Source organism: Oncorhynchus tshawytscha, unplaced genomic scaffold (genome assembly GCF_018296145.1).
Source record: "Oncorhynchus tshawytscha isolate Ot180627B unplaced genomic scaffold, Otsh_v2.0 Un_contig_4934_pilon_pilon, whole genome shotgun sequence".
Classification (NCBI taxonomy): Eukaryota; Metazoa; Chordata; class Actinopteri; order Salmoniformes; family Salmonidae; genus Oncorhynchus; species Oncorhynchus tshawytscha.
Window position 1 is genome coordinate 54940 of NW_024609814.1, and position 19833 is coordinate 74772.

The window sequence follows — 19833 nt, forward strand, 5'->3', positions numbered from 1 at the left end:
ACAGTAGTCAGGCTATATAACAGTAGTCAGGCTATAACAGTAACGAGGCTCTATACAGTAGTCAGGCTATAACAGTAGTCAGGCTATAACAGTAACGAGGCTCTATACAGTAGTCAGGCTATAACAGTAACGAGGCTATAACAGTAGTCAGGCTATAACAGTAGCGAGGCTGTATACAGTAAAGAGGCTATAACAGTAGTCAGGCTATAACAGTAGCGAGGCTATAACAGTAACAAGGCTATAACAGTAGTCAGGCTATAACAGTAACGAGGCTATAACAGTAACGAGGCTATAACAGTAACGAGGCTATATACAGTAGTCAGGCTATAACAGTAGCGAGGCTATAACAGTAACGAGGCTATAACAGTAACGAGGCTATAACAGTAGTCAGGCTCTATACAGTAGTCAGGCTATAACAGTAGCGAGGCTATAACAGTAACGAGGCTATATACAGTAGTCAGGCTATAACAGTAACGAGGCTATAACAGTAGTCAGGCTATAACAGTAACGAGGCTATAAAAGTAGTCAGGCTATAACAGTAACAAGGCTATATACAGTAGTCAGGCTATAACAGTAACGGGGCTATAACAGTAACGAGGCTATAACAGTAACGAGGCTATATACAGTAGTCAGGCTATAACAGTAACGAGGCTATAACAGTAACGAGGCTATATACAGTAGTCAGGCTATAACAGTAACGAGGCTATATACAGTAGTCAGGCTATAACAGTAGTCAGGCTATAACAGTAACGAGGCTATATACAGTAGTCAGGCTATAACAGTAATGAGGCTATAACAGTAGTCAGGCTATAACAGTAACGAGGCAATATACAGTAGTCAGGCTATAACAGTAACAAGGCTATATACAGTAGTCAGGCTATAACAGTAGTCAGGCTATAACAGTAACGAGGCTATATACAGTAGTGAGGCTATAACAGTAACGAGGCTATAACAGTAACGAGGTTATAACAGTAGTCAGGCTATAACAGTAGTCAGGCTATAACAGTAGTCAGGCTATAACAGTAACGAGGCTATAACAGTAACGAGACTATAACAGTAACAAGGCTATAACAGTAACGAGGCTATACACAGGAGTCAGGCTATAACAGTAACGAGGCTATAACAGTAGCAAGGCTATATACAGTAGTCAGGCTATAACAGTAACGAGGCTATAACAGTAACGAGGCTATAACAGTAGTCAGGCTATAACAGTAACAAGGCTATAACAGTAACGGGGCTATAACAGTAGTCAGGCTATAACAGTAACGAGGCTATAACAGTAACGAGGCTATAACAGTAACAAGGCTATAACAGTAACGAGGCTATACACAGGAGTCAGGCTATAACAGTAACGAGGCTATAACAGTAGCAAGGCTATATACAGTAGTCAGGCTATAACAGTAACGATGCTATAATAGTAGCGAGTCTATATACAGTAGTGAGGCTATAACAGTAATGAGGCTATAACAGTAACGAGGCTATAACAGTAACGAGGCTATATACAGGCACCGGTTAGTCGGGCTGATTGAGGTAGTATGTACATGTAGATATGGTTAAAGTGACTATCAATATATGATAAACAGAGAGTAGCAGTAGCGTAAAAGAGGGGTTGGCGGGTGGTGGGTGGTGGGATACAATGCAGATAGTCCGGGTAGCCAATATGCGCAGGAACTGGTTAGTCAGGCTAATTGAGGTAGTGTGTACATTAATGTATAGTTAAAGGGACTACACATATATGAATAACAGAGACTAGCAGCAGCGTAAAAGAGGGGTTGGGATGGGAGCGGGACAATGCAAATAGTCTGGGTAGCCATTTGATTACCTGTTCAGGAGTCTTATGGCTTGGGGGTAAAAGCTGTTGAGGAGCCTTTTGGTCCTAGACTTGGCGCTCCGGTACCGCTTGCCGTGTGGTAGTAGAAAGAACATTCTATGACTGGGGTGGCTGGGGTCTTTGACAATTTTTAGGGCCTTCCTCTGACACCGCCTGGTGTAGAGGTCCTGGATGGCAGACAGCTTAGCCCCAGTGATGTACTGGGCCGTACGCACTACCCTCTGTAGTGCCTTGCGGTCAGAGGCTGAGCAGTTGCCATACCAGGCAGCGATGCAACCAGTCAGGATGCTCTCGATGTTGCAGCTGGAGAACCTTTTGAGGATCTGAGGACCCATGCCAAATCTTTTTAGTTTCCTGAGGGGGAATAGGCTTTGTCGTGCCCTCTTCACGACTGTATTGGTGTGTTTGGACAATTCTAGTTTGGTGGTGATGTGGACACCAAGGAACTTGAAGCTCTCAACCTGCTCCACTGCAGCCCTGTCTATGAGAATGAGGGGCGTGTTTGGTCCTCCTTTTCCTGTAGTCCACAATCATCTCCTTTGTCTTGATTATGTTGAGGGATAGGTTGTTCTTGCGGCCATCATCCGGCCAGGTCTCTGACCTCCTACCATCAGGCCTACCACTGTTGTGTCGTCTGCAAACTTAATGATGGTGTTGGAGTCGTGCCAGGCCACGCAGTCTTGGGTGAACAGGGAGCACAGGAGAAGAATGAGCACGCACCCCTGAGGGGCTCCAGTGTTGAGGATCAGCATAGCAGATGTCTTGCTACCTGCCCTCACCACCTGGGGGCGGCCCGTCAGGAATTCCAAGATCCAGTTGCAGAGGGAGGTGTTTAATTCCAGGATCCTTAGCTTAGTTATGAGCTTTGAGGGTACTATGGTGTTGAACGCTGAGCTGTAGTCAATGAATAGCATTCTCACATAGGTGTTCCTTTTGTCCAGGTGAGAAAGGGCGGTGTGGAGTGCAATAGAGACTGCATCATCTGTGGATCTGTTTGGGCGGTATGCAAATTGGAGTGGGTCTAGGGTTTCTGGGATAATGGTGTTAATGTGAGCCATTACCAGCCTTTCAAAGCACTTCATGGTTACAGACGTGAGTGCTACAGGTCTGTAGTCATTTAGGCAGGTTGCCTTAGTGTTCTTGGGCACAGAGACTATGGTGGTCTGCTTGAAACATGTTGGTATTACAGACTCAATCAGGGACATGTTGAAAATGTCAGTGAAGACACCTGCCAGTTGGTCAGCATATGCCAGGAGAACACGTCCTGGTAATCCATCTGGCCCCGCGGCCTTGTGAATGTTGACCTGTTTAAAGGTCTTACTCACGTCGGCTATGGAGAGCGTGATCACACTGTTGTCTGGAACAGCTGATGCTCTCATGCATGCCTCAGTGTTGCTTGCCTCAAAGCGAGCATAGAAGTAGTTTAGCTGGTCCGGTAGGCTTGTGTCACTGGGCAGCTCTCGACTGTGCTTCCCTTTGTAGTCTGTAATAGTTTGCAAGCCCTGCCACATAAGACGAGCGTCGGAGCCGGTAAAGTACGATTCAATCTTAGCCCTATATTGGCGCTTTGCCTGTTTGATGGTTTGTGGAGGGCATAGCAGGATTTCTTATAAGCTTCCAGGGTAGAGTCCAGCACCTTGAATGCGGCAGCTCTACCCTTTAGCTCAGTTCGAATGTTGCCTTTAATCCATGGCTTCTGGTTGGGACTGTGTCTAACTAACACCACTGGTGGAAACTTAAAAACATCTATCCTATCTATATAGGGGATTGACCGAGGGCCAGAGATTCAAATAACTGTCAAGTTGTTATTTTACCATAGTCAATTCAGTTGTAGAAAGTAAAACGGGGTCACTTCCCACAGCAGACCTAGCCAAACCATCTTCCTTAACGCGTGTTAGGTGCTCGAGGGCAACTCAACATACTCAACCCAACTATATGGCAGAAAGCATATTGCTTTTCTCCTGATTGTTAGTGTTCAGAGTCAGCCTACAGACACAGCCAGGCATGAAGAGTAGTGTGTGAGTCAGATGGGACTCTGCCAAACATAGGTTTACCAGGCCAAGGAGAAGGGGAGAAACAACCTAAGACAAACGACCACAGACAGGGCCGACCGACACTGTGAAATCCTTTAACCCCTTCAGACTGACTCTCAGGCTGTGCCCCATTCTCTTCCCAAAGGGTATAGAAGTGCGCACTTGCACATTGCCCGTCGTAAATTGAACTGCGTTGTTGTGGTATAAGCTCTGTCTGTAGGTCAATGAAGTCCCCACCATTGTTTGAATCCATGACAGAAAGTGTGTACAAGTTCATTATTTAGGAGCAGGGTAGAGAACCGAGGCATAATCCATGTCTAACCAACCATGTTGTGTTCCTATAGGGGAGACCGTGTCTAACCAACCATGTTGTGTTCCTAAAAGGGGGAGACCGTGTCTAACCAACCATGTTGTGTTCCTATAGGGGAGACCGTGTCTAACCAACCATGTTGTATTCCTATAGGGGAGACCGTGTCTAACCAACCATGTTGTGTTCCTATAGGGGGAGACTGTGTCTAACCAACCATGTTGTGTTCCTATAGGGGGAGACCGTGTCTAACCAACCATGTTGTGTTCCTATAGTGGGAGACCGTGTCTAACCAACCATGTTGTGTTCCTATAGGGGGAGACCGTGTCTAATCAACCATGTTGTGTTCCTATAGGGGAGACCGTGTCTAACCAACCATGTTGTGTTCCTATAGGGGAGACCATGTCTAACCAACCATGTTGTGTTCCTATAGGGGAGACTGTGTCTAACCAACCATGTTGTGTTCCTATAGGGGAGACTGTGTCTAACCAACCATGTTGTGTACCTATAGGGGAGACCGTGTCTAACCAACCATGTTGTGTTCCTATAGGGAGAGACTGTGTCTAACCAACCATGTTGTGTTCCTATAGGGGAGACCGTGTCTAACCAACCATGTTGTGTTCCTATAGGGGAGACTGTGTCTAACCAACCATGTTGTTCCTATAGGGGAGACTGTGTCTAACCAACCATGTTGTGTTCCTATAGGGGAGACTGTGTCTAACCAACCATGTTGTGTTCCTATAGGGGAGACTGTGTCTAACCAACCATGTTGTGTTCCTATAGGGGAGACTGTGTCTAACCAACCATGTTGTGTTCCTATAGGGGAGACTGTGTCTAACCAACCATGTTGTGTTCCTATAGGGGAGACCGTGTCTAACCAACCATGTTGTGTTCCTATAGGGGGAGACCGTGTCTAACTAACCATGTTGTGTTCCTATAGGGGAGACTGTGTCTAACCAACCATGTTGTGTTCCTATAGGGGAGACCGTGTCTAACCAACCATGTTGTGTTCCTATAGGGGAGACCGTGTCTAACCAACCATGTTGTGTTCCTATAGGGGAGACCGTGTCTAACCAACCATGTTGTGTTCCTATAGGGGAGACCGTGTCTAACCAACCATGTTGTGTTCCTATAGGGGAGACCGTGTCAACCAACCATGTTGTGTTCCTATAGGGGAGACTGTGTCTAACCAACCATGTTGTGTTCCTATAGGGGGAGACTGTGTCTAACCAACCATGTTGTGTTCCTATAGGGGAGACTGTGTCTAACCAACCATGTTGTGTTCCTATAGGGGAGACTGTGTCTAACCAACCATGTTGTGTTCCTATAGGGGAGACTGTGTCTAACCAACCATGTTGTGTTCCTATAGGGGAGACCGTGTCTAACTAACCATGTTGTGTTCCTATAGGGGAGACTGTGTCTAACCAACCATGTTGTGTTCCTATAGGGGAGACCGTGTCTAACCAACCATGTTGTGTTCCTATAGGGGAGACCGTGTCTAACCAACCATGTTGTGTTCCTATAGGGGAGACCGTGTCTAACCAACCATGTTGTGTTCCTATAGGGGAGACCGTGTCTAACCAACCATGTTGTGTTCCTATAGGGGAGACCGTGTCTAACCAACCATGTTGTGTTCTATAGGGGAGACCGTGTCTAACCAACCATGTTGTGTTCCTATAGGGGGAGACTGTGTCTAACCAACCATGTTGTGTTCCTATAGGGGGAGACTGTGTCTAACCAACCATGTTGTGTTCCTATAGGGGAGACTGTGTCTAACCAACCATGTTGTGTTCCTATAGGGGGAGACTGTGCCACTCTGCTGAAGAACATCGGGGCACTGCCCGTGGAACTCACCAAAATGTACTTTGCAGAGACCGTGCTGGCACTGGAGTACCTACACAACTATGGCATCGTGCACCGAGACCTCAAGCCTGACAAGTGAGTGGGCTGCACTGCCACCCTGACAATCCCCTGGTGGATTGGAGGTTTTAAGTTGCTTTCACACTATACAATATTCACCATAAATGTAATTTCTTAGGAACATTTGGGATATCCTCTAACAATATTAAGCCAAAATGTGTGTACTGTGAAAGGTTCTAGGAATACAGGCTCCTATAACTCCTACAGGCTCCTATTGGTCATTAATACCAGTGGAGGCTGGTGGGAGGAGATATAGGAGGACGGGCTCATTTTAATGGCTGGAATGGAATAATGGCTGTTCCTGGGGTTTGCTTTGCAGTTGATATCTAACAGCCCATGTGTTGTTCCTGTTTCCACCAGTCTTCTGATCACCTCTATGGGCCACATCAAGCTGACCGACTTTGGCCTGTCTAAGATGGGTCTGATGAGCCTCACCACCAACCTGTACGAGGGACACATCGAGAAGGACGCACGCGAGTTCCTGGACAAACAGGTAGATCGATTGATTGGTCAGTCAATCAATCAGTCAGTTAGTCAGTCGGTCAGTCATGATCAGTCAGTCACTCAGCTAATCAAACAAACAATTAATCATATTGTGAGAGGTAGTATACAGCCAACTTCTCAATGAAGAGCCAATCACATACAGTATGTTAGAAACTCTGTAGATAGCCTACAGTCATGACAGTTGCGTGAGTGAGTTGAATTCAGCATGTGTCAACGGATTGAGAATCTCAAAATAACCTTGCAAAAACGCATAATTTGCCAAGCAAGAGGAATACACACAGTCACTAATAATGTTTACCATACAGACTGAATCATCATAATTTCTCTAAATAAATAAAATTCTGGTTCCTTTTTATTTTGCAATTACAGTTTATTGTTTACACAGGTTTGGAATTGAACTCCCCATATTAATAAATGATGCTGTTAGGCCAGCAGCAATACAGTGTCTTCTCCAGCGGTAGGGCATCTAGCCTGGTCAAACCAGACTGAATGCTGTGTTGTTTCACATAGAGGTAGAAAGAGGACTCTAGATGGATATAACCTGCTTTAGCATGGACATTGCATGGACACTTGACGTATTTGATACCATTCCACCTATTCTGTTCCAATCATTACCATGAGCCTGTCCTCCACAATTAAGGTGCCACCAACCTCCTGTGCTCTACAGCGTATCAGCGTGCACCCAAGATGTTGCCATTGTTGATGATGCTTATTGTGCATTACTGTTGAGCCAAAAGATGACATGTAACAAAGATTAAATGAAATGGAAACAATTAAATATGTGTATTAAATAAAATAATAATGTATGTTGATGCTATTACTATGCACAATATCTAATTCTGTTGCAATATGATAACAATAGCCTAATATATTCAACATGCTGTAAATTATTGTCTTTTAACAGTAAAACATGTTTTCATTCTTATCACCCTAGTAATTATGACACACCCCTCACTATTGTCATTGGTTGCACTAATTGCAGTGTTTGTTTACATAACCTGGTTCAAGCATTCATGACATGACCATGAAGAAGGCACAGTGATGCTGAAACGTTGGTGGTTTACCCAATAAATTACTGGGAGCTTGTATGTAGTGTGCAAATCTCTTCATTACATTTTTTCAGCCTACAGTTGCTCTCCGTTAGTCAGTGGCTCTACCAACTTGTTTGGGGTGTACACCAGCTCATGCTTTTTAATGGGTTCTAATGAAGACACATCATCTGCACATGAAATAGATGAAGATCCTTTCACGTTGTGGTCTGTGGTCGGTTCAAATAGTATTTGTTGTTGTCTTTAATTTTTATTGAGCCTGTCTGGAGTGCCAAATGGGCAGGTGTTGCACTTTTGGGACTACTCCATTGCATCTGGTACATGTAGTTGAGAGGAAAATAGAGGCAAGGAGCGTGATCGAGACTTCTGATTGGTGGATCTCTCTCCCTGTCCCAGGTGTGTGGCACCCCAGAGTACATAGCCCCGGAGGTGATCCTGAGACAGGGCTACGGGAAGCCGGTGGACTGGTGGGCCATGGGCATCATCCTCTATGAGTTCTTAGTGGGCTGTGTGCCCTTCTTTGGAGACACGCCTGAGGAGCTCTTTGGACAGGTCATCACAGGTGAGTCTGCCATCAATCAATCAGTCAAAAGCTCTTTGGACAGGTCATTACAGGTGATTGAGACATGAGGGCTGGCCTTTCCTCTGTGTTTGCACCTGTTGTATTTTTGAATCCCCCCCAGTGCCTCTTGTTCTGTATGTCAGGGGTTTTCAAAGCTCTCCTCGGGGACCCCCAGACAATTCACAAGTTGAATCAGGTGTGCTAGCTCTGGAATTGATCAAATGAACGGCTGGGGGTCCCCGGGGAGAGGTTTAAAACCACTGCTGTAGGTGACTGTTGACTCCAAGGCCTCTGTCTGTGTACTAACTTGTACCTGACTCAATGTTGGTCCGGTTCCAAATCCTTGCTGTTCATTCTCTCTGTAACTGGCTCTGTTGTCTCTCTCAGATGACATAGTGTGGCCTGATGGAGATGAGGTCCTGCCTGCTGATGCCCAGGGACTGATATCAACCCTGCTACAGACCAATCCACTGATGAGGCTGGGTACAGGTACTACAACAGTGCTTCTCAAACTTGTTCTGCACACGACAAAAGGCCCTTAGTTGACACTAAAAGTTTAGCTTGTATTCTATACCCATTTAAAGATTTTCTCAGGGGACCTAATTTCAACTTGGTCCCTCCCGACACCTAGTTTCTGAACCAATATGCTAGAATTTAAGAATGTTCCTCCTGTTTCTGCTGTTGTCTACTGTCATAATCTTACCAAACACAACCTTGTTTGTCAAGGCAATGCATTGTTGAACACAGATTTTACTAGGATGTGCCACCGCTGGCCGTAGCCGGGAGTCCCATAGGACTGCACACAATTGGCCCAGTGTCGTCCAGGTTAGGGGAGGGTTTGGCTGGGGGTGCTTTACTTGGCTCATCGTGCTGTAGCACCTCCTTGTGGCAGGCCGGATGCCTGCAGGCTGACCCTGGTCGCCAGTTGAACAGTGTTTCCTCCGACACATTGGTGCGGCTGGCTTCCGGGTTAAGCTGGCGGGTGTTAAGGAGCGCGGTTAAGCAGGTCATGTTTCGGGGGACACATGACTCCACCTTCAACTCTCCCGAGTCCATTGGGGAGTTGCAGCGATGAGACAAGATCGAAAAGGGGGGTACATTTTTTTGGAAAATTATAATAACAACAGTCTGGCACACAGCAGGCTACTCTCCCTAGGTCTCTGATATGAGTATTCCTGCTTACTGTGTGTAATGAATCATGCCATAATTATTCACATTTTAACCTTTGTTTATGTATTACTCCAACTACCATGGCCCAGAGCCATATGCTCTTCCGAGGCCTACATTCTTAGAGCTGATCTTGTTGTTGGTATTATTCCTCCGTGCCCCCAGGGGGAGCGTTTGAGGTGAAGCAGCACTCGTTCTTCTCTGACCTGGACTGGAACAGTCTACTGAGACAGAAGGCAGAGTTCATACCTCACCTGGAGTCAGAAGAGGACACCAGCTACTTCGACAGTGAGTGCCGTTACCTGTGTATTTAATGCCAATACAGCACACTGGCTGCATTTACACAGGCAGACCAATTCTGATACTTTGCCCAAATGGCCAAAAACTTATCTGATTGATCAAAATACATATAATTGGAAAAAAATCAGAATTGGGCTCCATGTGTAAAGCAAATGAGTCTTTGATCTTTGATACGGGTTATCTCATGGTAAAACTCAGCCAAGCCAGAGAGTGGTTCTCCCAAAGCGTTGCAGCGACTTTGAAAAGTATAAGCAGAGGAGAGAGAACGCCAAGGCTAGGGACGTTAAATTATTTATGAAAACTAAGACTCTCTCGTGCTCTCTCTTTCTCGCCATCTCTCTCTCTCTGTCTCTCTCTCTGTTTCCCTCTCTCTTCTCCTGTCCTCCCTCAGCCCGTTCAGATCGTTATCACCACATCAATGCGTACGATGAGGATGACACCAACGATGATGATGAGCCTGTTGAGATCAGACAGTTCTCCTCCTGCTCCCCTCGCTTCAGCAAGGTACACAGACACACACACACACACACACACTCACACACACACTTATGGTTGGGGAGTAACTGATTACATTACAAAACACTAACAGATTAAAGATACTTTTGACAAACTAGTAGTATTACTTCTTGGATTACTTTTAAAGTAGTACGGCTTCCCTTCAGCAAATTAGAGTTAAGTTCAAGGGCCAGCAACCGATTTCTCAACTTGTCGGCTCTTCGAACCAGTGATCTTTCAGTTACCGGCCAAACACTCTAACCGTTAGGCTACCTCCCACTCTAGGTAACTAGTAACTGTAGCGGATTACATTTAAAAAGGAACCTACCCAACCCTGCACACACACACGTGCCACACACACTCCTCTGGCTGCCCTCGCTTCAGCAAGGTCATTTTCTCTCTTCATCTCCCCTTACTTAACGGTGTCTTCTAGCTATCCCATCTCATTTTTCATCCTGGCTCTCTCTCTCTCCCTCTCTCTTTATCCCTCCTCTTTTTGTCCACCTCATAGTTTGAATCCCTATTATCCTGTCATTCTGTCGTTATACCATCTTTCCTTCTATATTATCTCTCTCTCTCTGCTGCCCTCCTTTTGTCCTTCACCTGTCCCTTCCTCCTCCTCTCTGTTCTCCTGTATGGGTGGGGACTAATGAAGGGTCTCTTGTGGGAATGAGTAGGTGTGTGTGTGTGTGTGTGTGTGTGTGTGTGTGTGTGTGTGTGTGTGTGTGTGTGTGTGTGTGTGTGTGTGTGTGTGTGTGTGTGTGTGTGTGGGTGTGAAGGGTCTCTTGTATAAATGGAGAGGGCTAAGGGCTCTATTACAGTAGCAGTACATTGGTGGAGAGACCTGATTAGAGTCTAGAACACTGCCTGCTGGTCTCAAAGCATACACACGGACCCATGTACACACACACAGACACACACACACAGAGAGCACAAGTGGTGATGCAGGTGGCTGCATCACCACTTGGTACGGCAACTGCAAGGCACCCGACCACAAGGTGCTACAGAGGGTGGTGAGTACTGGGGCCGAGCTCCCTGCCATCCAGGATCTATATAATAGGCGGTGTCAGAGGAAGGCCCAATAAATTGTCAGACTCCAGCCACCCAAGTCATAGACTGTTCTCTCTGCCACCACACAAGCGGTACCGAGGCACCAAGTCAGGAACCAACAGGACCCTGAACAGCTTCTACCCCCAAGCCATAAGACTGCTAAACAAACCTGCTAAATGGCTACCCGGACTACCTGCATTGACCATCTCTTGCACTGACTCTATGCACACACACTGGACTCTACACACAGACTCACAGATATTTACACCAGTGGTGGTCGGTGCCATTTAAGATGAGGCATGGCCTTATTTCTTTTACAGCATATTGGATGACTGTCCTTCATATTCCATTCAACCAGCTCAATGTAACATCGATAGGTTTAGGCTACTACATGATACATTTTCTCTATACCTATCATGAGGTTGCTACAACCTAGCCTATGAATGAAAGTTTACAACGTAGGTGCACAGGTCGAGAGAAAAATGTGAGTAGTCAAGTTGACAGACAGTGACACATTCAATACCGCCTTGCTCACTCTAGCCTGCATCTAGCTTATTTAGAGTGTAATCGTTTGTCCAACAGTTGCAAATGAGAGTTTCTATTGGGCAAATAAAGGTATGTTTATTCCCGTTTCGTTCTGTTGAAAAAAGGGTTTTCAACAGAATCGGCAGAATTAATACACCCCAAGCTAACACAGTTCACTTTCATAGCAGCCACATACAAACAGCATGATCACTTTACTCGTTAATTTCTTCTAGCAACTACGCACTCTCCTCCTCTCAGCTTTTCCCTTCGCTTGTGGACTACAGTGCATAACACATCAGCTGTCTGTGATCAGGTGAAAAACCTTTCAAGCCAAACCTTAATATCATAACCGATAACTGCTCCACACAGCCTACATCATTGTCACCATATTAGCTAACATCATAGTCAACATAGCTACTAGAACTAACGTGTTAATATAAACCTGCTACAATCATACAGCACAGTGTATAGTCAGCAAGCATTTAGCAGTTACACCAGTGGGCCCTGGTGGCAATAAATTCATACAACAAAAAGCTTACCTTCCAGTGTTCCAGTGTTGGCTAGCCATAGCCAGCAAGCTAACATAGCATCCCTTTCTGTTTGAGCCAGGTTTTTGAGTAGGTTAAACTATCTTGCTGTTGAACTATTGTCTTTCTCTCTCTTTGAGTCAACTACTCACCACATTTTATGCACCAAAGTGCTAGATAGCTGTAGCTTCTGCTTTCAGTACTAGATTCGTTCTCTGATCCTCTGATTTGGGTGCACACCATGTCAGTTCATGCTGCAAGAACTCTGATAGGTTGTAGGATATCCTCCGTAAGTTGTCATAATTACTGTGTAAGTCTATGGAAGGGGGTGAGAACCATGAGCCTTCTAGGTTTTGTATTGAAGTCAATGTACCCAGAGGAGGACGGAAACTAGCTGTCCTCCGGCTACATCATGGGGCTATCCTAAGAGTGCTGTTGAGGCTACTGTAGAACTTTATTGCAGAACAGTGTATTTTAATCAATTATTTGGTGACGTAAATATATATTTAGTATAACTTTATCTAAAAGGGATAACTTTTTAAATGTTTCACTATTTTAATTTTTCAGAAATTCACTGAGGAGGATGCCCCCCCCCTCCTCTGCAGAGCCTCCACTGACTTAAACTGACACCCCACCACACACATACACACACACTACTACATACACCCACACACTCATAAGATGCACACACATGCATACTGACGCCACACACACACGTTTACACACACACACACACACAAGCTGCTGCTACAGTCTATTATCTATCCTGTTGCCTAGTTACTTTACCCCTCCCTATATGTACATATCTACCTCAGTTACCTTGTATTCCTGCACATCGACTCGCTGCTGCTACTCCCTGTATATAGACATGTTATTTTGACTCATTATTGTTATTCGTTATTCACTGTGTATTTATTACTCATGTCACTATTTACATTTGTTATATTATTTTGTATCTTTACCTTGAACTGCATTGTTGGAAAAAGACCCGTAAGTAAGCATTTCCCTGTTAGTCTACAACTGTAGTAAAATGTGATTTGATTTATTACAGTAGTTTAGATTTAGAAGCCAATGTTCATATCACAGTACAGCTCATGTTATGGCCACTGCTTCAGTTACCATGGTGCTGAATACTCTTTAGCCTTGTTTTAAAGCACTGTTCTTGTTGTTAAGCTGGTCTCCCACACGCACCAGCATACTCACAGCTCATTTACGAGACCTTGCCGTGTGTGTGTGTGTGTGTGTGTGTGTGTGTGTGTGCGTGTTGTACGTATTAGCTGAAGCACCCACATACTTTGTATTACATGTAAAGTAGTTGGCTCTAGCCTATCCTTATTTAAATGCAGTTGTTGTAAGTTAATTAGCTCCGTAATCTTTCTATCTACAGTATGTAACTGACTATCATGTTCTATGTTTGGCTTAAGGCTAAGGGTAGTGATGATGAGTGTTTTAACCAACTTGCTTCCTTTCCTTATGTTCAGGCCATGTATTCATAAAGTGTTTCAGAGTAGAATCAGCAGTGTGGCTCAGATTTGGACTCTCTCTCCATGGCCCCTCTGCAGGTGTACAGCAGCATGGAGCACCTGTCCCAGTTGGAGCAGAAGGCCCCCTCAGTGACTCGACGGGAACACAAGGGCTCCCGGGAGGACAACAGGGGGAAGAGAGAGAGTCTGGGAAGCTTCCCTATCAGGGACAAGAGCTGGAGAACCGGTTCACCTGAGATGTGAGTTTAGTGGGTTGAGAGAGAGAGATAGATGGGGGGGGATTTCATGTCTGAGTTTCATAAACAGGTTGGTTTATAGAATTGAGATCCACTGTCTATAATTGACTCTAGTGAGTGTGATAGTGTGAACTCTCATGCTGAGCTCCTGTATTGGGGAAGTGTCAGAACCTAAGGCGGTGGTAGCAGCCATTAAATCATCCAAACAGAGAGATGTTAACACTAAATTTAAGGGGGTATACATAGGCATTCATGAAATGTATACAAGTCATGACACCTTTATACCAACATTCACAACACATTGATTCAACATCAGTTTAAATACGTTTTCAAAATAAAAGTCCCTTAGCATTGGGAATAATAGCCTCTTCTCTTCTCCTGGCCCCTCAAAGGAAGCGTCTGTCCGGTTCTGAATCCCTCTACATGGACGGTGATTCCAGCCCTCCACTCGGGGCCCGGCGCCGTTTCTCCGCCCTCATGGACACCCATCGCTTCGCCTCACAGCAGGAGGACAACCCAGACCCCCTGACACGCCAGCCCCCTGTCAAGGCCAGGGGGACTTCACTGGAGGTGGCCTCCGTTCCCTCCACACCCCCCTCCACCCCCAGCACCACCCCTGACCCAAAGGAGGAACATGTAGGAGGTGAGAGAGAGAGATTACGGGGTAGTAGAGGTTTGTTTCACTTGTATTGTCACCGGACAAACTGGTGATTTTATCAGGTGAGGTGACAATTGAAAAGTCAGTAGAAAGTGATGATGTGTATAGATTGTAAGTAAGCCAAGAGAGGACATTAGCTAAGCTCCAACAATATACTTGAGACTGGAGAGTAATATTTTTTTCCGCCAACAGAGAAACCACCAAGCCCAGGCGAGACTCTGGGAGCCACGCCCACTCCATCCACTACTCCTGGACCTACATCAGCCAATAGGGAGCTGGGGGCAGGACCTGTGTATGACCCCCTGGGCCCCCGGGCCACGAATGACCTGGTCCTCCGCAGGGCGAGACACCAGCAGATGTCTGGAGACACAGGGGAGAAGAGGAACTCACGGCCTGGCAACAAGGTTATCAAGTCAGCCTCGGCCACAGCCCTGTCTGTCATCATACCTGCAGGTAACTATGCTGAATTGTTATGTGTTGTCCCTGGCTTGAGTAGCTTTATATGTATTTTAATAATCAAATACATTTAATCAGGCAGTCAATTAATCACTATGGTGATTTACACAGCATGCTTCAAACCACATGATGAAATAGTACACTGTAATATGTGTATCCCTATGCTTAAAACCTTTCTTACTCTTTTTCTTACCCACAATCACTATTCCATTCTCTCCCAATTTGTTATTCCTTCATCTTTCCCCTTTCACATTACTCCTCTCCCTAACATTCTCCCCCCCACCACAGTAGACCAGTACGTCCACAGTCACAGCTCCCCCTTGGCCAGCCCCATGTCCCCCCGCTCCCTGTCCTCCAACCCCTCCTCCCGGGACTCGTCACCCAGCCGTGACTACTGTCCGGCCCCCGCCGTCAGCGTACTGCGCTCTCCCATCACCATCCACCGCTCAGGGAAGAAGTACGGATTTACCCTCAGGGCGATACGGGTCTACATGGGAGATACGGATGTTTACAGTGTCCATCACATCATCTGGGTGAGGAGAGGGGGAGGAGAAGGGGGAGGGGTGGATTCATTAATTAAATAACTTGAAAGGTATACACCCTCCTATTTATTGATTGACAATGTATCCTCGTCCTATGGCAGCACGTGGAGGATGGAGGCCCCGCACAGGAAGCAGGACTGTGTGCTGGTGACCTCATCACCCATGTGAATGGGGAGTCTGTCCACGGATTGGTCCACACGGAAGTGGTGGAACTCATTCTAAAGGTATGATGGAAGAAGAGACTGAGTTCTACAATAGACTTTGTTGATATTCGTAGGTTTGCGTAACATCCATGCTCATTGTTGGTCTCTTAAGCTATGAGTAAGGGTGTTATTCGTCAATGTAGATGTGAAGGAGGTCGTTCTATGACCATGCTCATGTGATGCGTAACTTGCCTGCATACAAGCATTGGCTCCCTGAGCTTGTGCCCAGGCTTTAGCTCAGCAGGCTAACCTAGACTTGTGGCATGCAGAAAACCTGTGATCAAACCCCAGTCAGTCACATAGACATGGCTCATCATCATTCTGTGTGCCCCTGCAGAGTGGCAACAAGGTGACAGTGACCACCACACCTTTTGAGAACACCTCCATCAAGGTGGGTCCGGCACGCAAGTCCAACTACAAGTGCAAGATGGCCCGACGCAATAAGAGGCCCATCGGCAAAGAGGGACAAGAGAGGTACTCATTTACAGTAGCTGTTATCATGTATGCTGTCACATGGAGAAGAACAGTTACATGTATTTATTCAGCATTCTGCTAATACGTTTCAGTATCTCTCCATGTTATACATTGCAAAACTTTTTTTTAAATGAAAACGATTCTCTACTACCCTCTGCTACTCCATCCCCTATCCCTCTGTCCCCCTCCTCCCTCTCTCCTCCCTACAGTAAGAAGCATAGCTCCCTGTTCAGGAAGATCACTAAACAGTCTAACCTGCTCCACACCAGCCGCAGCCTGTCTTCTCTGAACCGCTCTCTGTCGTCCAGTGATAGTCTACCAGGTTCTCCCTCCCACAACCTGTCAGCCCGCTCCCCTACACAGCAGGGATACAGGTCCACACCTGAGTCCTCCTACCTGGGTGAGTAACAGACCTGAGGGGTACACTACAAAGCAGCATCAATGAGTTAGCCAGCTAACTTGCCTAACTATTCTAAAATATATATTTTTTTAAGATAAGCTTGAAATGTACGTGGTCTAATTGACTCAAACACATATCTAAGTTTAGCTTTCTTAATGAACTAGAAAGTCAATAGTTATTTCTGGTTGTTTATGGAAGTTAGCTGGCTAACTCATTGATCCCGCTTTGTAGTATACTCCTCAGGGTTCCAAATTGTATTTGTTTTCTTTGAAGTAAATAGAGTGTTTGAGATTGTCAGATGAGTGTCAGATGGTCAGGGTTTGGGAACCAGTTTTGGTTCCATTGCACCAGGCAAGCTGAATCAAACATTGTAATCCCAGTTGTGGCTGAACTGATTATTAATCTGTAGCTGAAGAATCTGTTTTTCCCTCTTCCTCTCTCACCTTTCTCTTTTCTGTCTATCTTCTCTCTTCTTGTCTCTCTTTCTCTACCCCTCTCTCTTTTCTCTCTATCTTCACTGTAACCTCTCTTGTCTTTCTCTTTCCTCTCCCCCAGGTGTGTCCTCTCAGAGCAGCTCTCCTGCCTCCAGCACCCCCAACTCCCCTGCCGCCTCCCAGCACATGCGCCCCAGCTCCCTGCACGGCCTCTCCCCCAAGCTCCACCGCCAGTACCGCTCGGCCCGCTGCAAGTCCGCCGGCAACATCCCCCTCTCCCCCTTAGCCCACACACCATCCCCCACCCAGTCCTCCCCTCCCCCACTCCCGGGCCACACCATCGGTAGCTCCAACACCACCCAGACCTTCCCTGCCGGGGCAAAGCTCCACTCATCACCACCCGTGGTCCGCCCCAGGCCCAAGTCCGCCGAGCCGCCCCGTTCCCCACTCCTCAAGAGGGTCCAGTCGGCAGAGAAGCTCACCTCGCCGCTGTCTCATTCCCAGTCGTCGAGTGGTGGGGTGGGAGGGCCTCTGAGGAAACACAGCCTGGAGGTATTGTGAATGTGGCGGTCTGAGATGTGTATTAGAGGTGTGACACATGGGTAACGTGTGCTATGGGTGTATTATGAATGTGTCCAGTTTGTAATGTACAGTATAGTGTTGATTTAGTATTTTCATCTCGTTTATTAGTTTAAGTATACACGGGGAAGACATTTAAATACAGTTAAAACAACACATTGGGAATTAAAAGAACTTGAGTCTTTTTTAGTAGACCTACTGTATACAGCATCACTATGTGTCTAAGACAATTTCCCCCTAAATAAAAGTTTATCCTATCCTATCCTAGGTCCAGCACTCTGACTTGTACCGCAAGGACCAGTTCCACTGTTGCGAGCTGGGGCTCCAGAGTTTGTTGGAGACGGAAGGGGAGAATCTACCACCTCTGAACCCCCCACTGCTGCCCTCCGCCCCAGGCTCCCAGGGTTCATCTACAGGGGCAACTACCACGACACCAGAGACGGGGGTGCTCAAGCCGATGAGGAAGTTAGGGAGGCAAGAGTCGCCGCTGAGTAGGGATACACTGCTGGCTGGTAGGGAGAGGGAAAGAGAGAGAGAGAGGAAGAGAGAGAGAGAAAGATCGAGGGAGAGGGTGGGAGAGATCATTATGGCTTATAGCAACAGGACAACAACCGTCCCAGAGAGGTCACCTAACCGAGGAGGAGGAGCCACAACAGATAATCACCAATCAATAGCTAGAAAACCCTCAACCAGTGAGCATACCTTTAGCCCTCAGAGTAGCCCCACCTACAGAGCCCAATCCAGCCAATCGTCAAATCTGGATTCCATCAAAACTACAAGTCCCAAAACTACAAGTCCCATTACTCCCACTGGGTCACCAGGTATCTTTAGGGGCCATCCAGAAGGAGCAGAGAAGAGCCAGCGTCAGACAAATATGTCTATCAAGCAACAGAGCCTCCGAACGGCCGTGAGTACAAGCCCTCTCAGCCAAGACTCCCAGGAGAATTACGGGGAGGACAGAACGGAACCAAAGCTAAATGGAGACAAGGTGTGTCCTCCTCCCAGGCCCAGCATGCCCTGTGGGGGCCCTCTAGGGAGAGGCACTAGTCCAGACAGAGGCATGGGTATGGGTGGATCATCAATAACGTCAGGGTCTACAGGTATGTTCAAGGCTAGTGTTAAACCATCAGGAATAGTAGGAGAGAGCCTGAGAAAGAATGGAGCCGAGAACAATGGCTCTCCAAGAACTTCAGAACTGGGGTTGAGAAGCCCCAAAAGCCCCAAACCTCCAGCCAGGGCCCTGGCTCCAGCTGTCCCACCCCACGGACAACCCCTCTCCCTGGGCAAGGTGAGGCAGGGCCTGGGGCCTGTCAACTGCTACCGAGGGACCCTGGACTGGGAGGATAAATGTCGGCTGGAGGTAGTGGAAGAACACTCTCCATCCCCCTCCCCCTCCCCCACAGGCATCACCCCCTCGCTCTGCGCACCCTCCTTCTGTCCAGGCAGGTCCAGGCCTGTTTCCCCCGGCGACAAGACCAGCTTTGTCACCCAGCTGACCAGTGCCGCTAAATTGGTCCTGGGGCCTATAAAGGGGTCAATGGTGTCCCAGTCCCATGAGGGGCCCAAGGGGAAGGAGCTGAAAGACATGCCCAAGCCGGGTGAGGAGAAGCAAGGTGCCTCGGCAGGAAAGTCTGAGGCTTCGTCCGGACTCGGAGTCCGGATGGTTGGCGGTGGCACCACAGTGGCCCAAAGTCCAGCTAACTCTGTTCCTCAGTCTGATAAGGCGAACACAGGTAGCCACCCCCCCAAATTGTAACCCTTCTATCTGAAAGGAGTTTAGAGAGGGGGGCATTGAGAAATTAGATGCCTTTTCAGATTTCTAGAACAATTCCACAATGTCAAGCACTTAAGACGACATTCCAGTTCTAGAAAAGAATATCAACATGGTATTGACTTATCTGTAACCATGAGTGAGCAGAACTATTGTAAAGGTGCTGTTACGGCCATTTTCTATTATACAGTTAGTATATATTAAGACAACGCTCCACTTTATGAACTATTAGATATCTATAACAGATCTGTATGTATGTATGTGAAATGAATGCATGTCATGTGGTACATTTTGTGTGTTTCTAGAATAAAAAGGAGTGAAAAGTG

The 19833-nt window shown here is 46.7% G+C and overlaps 1 protein-coding gene across 1 annotated transcript in view; it reads left to right on the forward strand.

Moving 5' to 3' along the window:
* LOC112241461 (microtubule-associated serine/threonine-protein kinase 1-like) overlaps positions 1 to 19833 on the forward strand; it is a 63710-nt gene extending 43877 nt beyond the window's left edge. Inside the window, exons 13-27 of the mRNA XM_042318704.1 lie at positions 5971 to 6109; positions 6452 to 6584; positions 8041 to 8206; positions 8594 to 8695; positions 9539 to 9661; positions 10065 to 10177; positions 13833 to 13993; positions 14383 to 14633; positions 14841 to 15101; positions 15393 to 15637; positions 15748 to 15870; positions 16187 to 16323; positions 16533 to 16723; positions 17279 to 17709; positions 18005 to 19833. Coding sequence (XP_042174638.1) covers positions 5971 to 6109; positions 6452 to 6584; positions 8041 to 8206; positions 8594 to 8695; positions 9539 to 9661; positions 10065 to 10177; positions 13833 to 13993; positions 14383 to 14633; positions 14841 to 15101; positions 15393 to 15637; positions 15748 to 15870; positions 16187 to 16323; positions 16533 to 16723; positions 17279 to 17709; positions 18005 to 19492 — 4064 coding nt within the window. The 3' untranslated portion in view covers positions 19493 to 19833. The remainder of the gene's footprint in view (positions 1 to 5970; positions 6110 to 6451; positions 6585 to 8040; positions 8207 to 8593; positions 8696 to 9538; positions 9662 to 10064; positions 10178 to 13832; positions 13994 to 14382; positions 14634 to 14840; positions 15102 to 15392; positions 15638 to 15747; positions 15871 to 16186; positions 16324 to 16532; positions 16724 to 17278; positions 17710 to 18004) is intronic.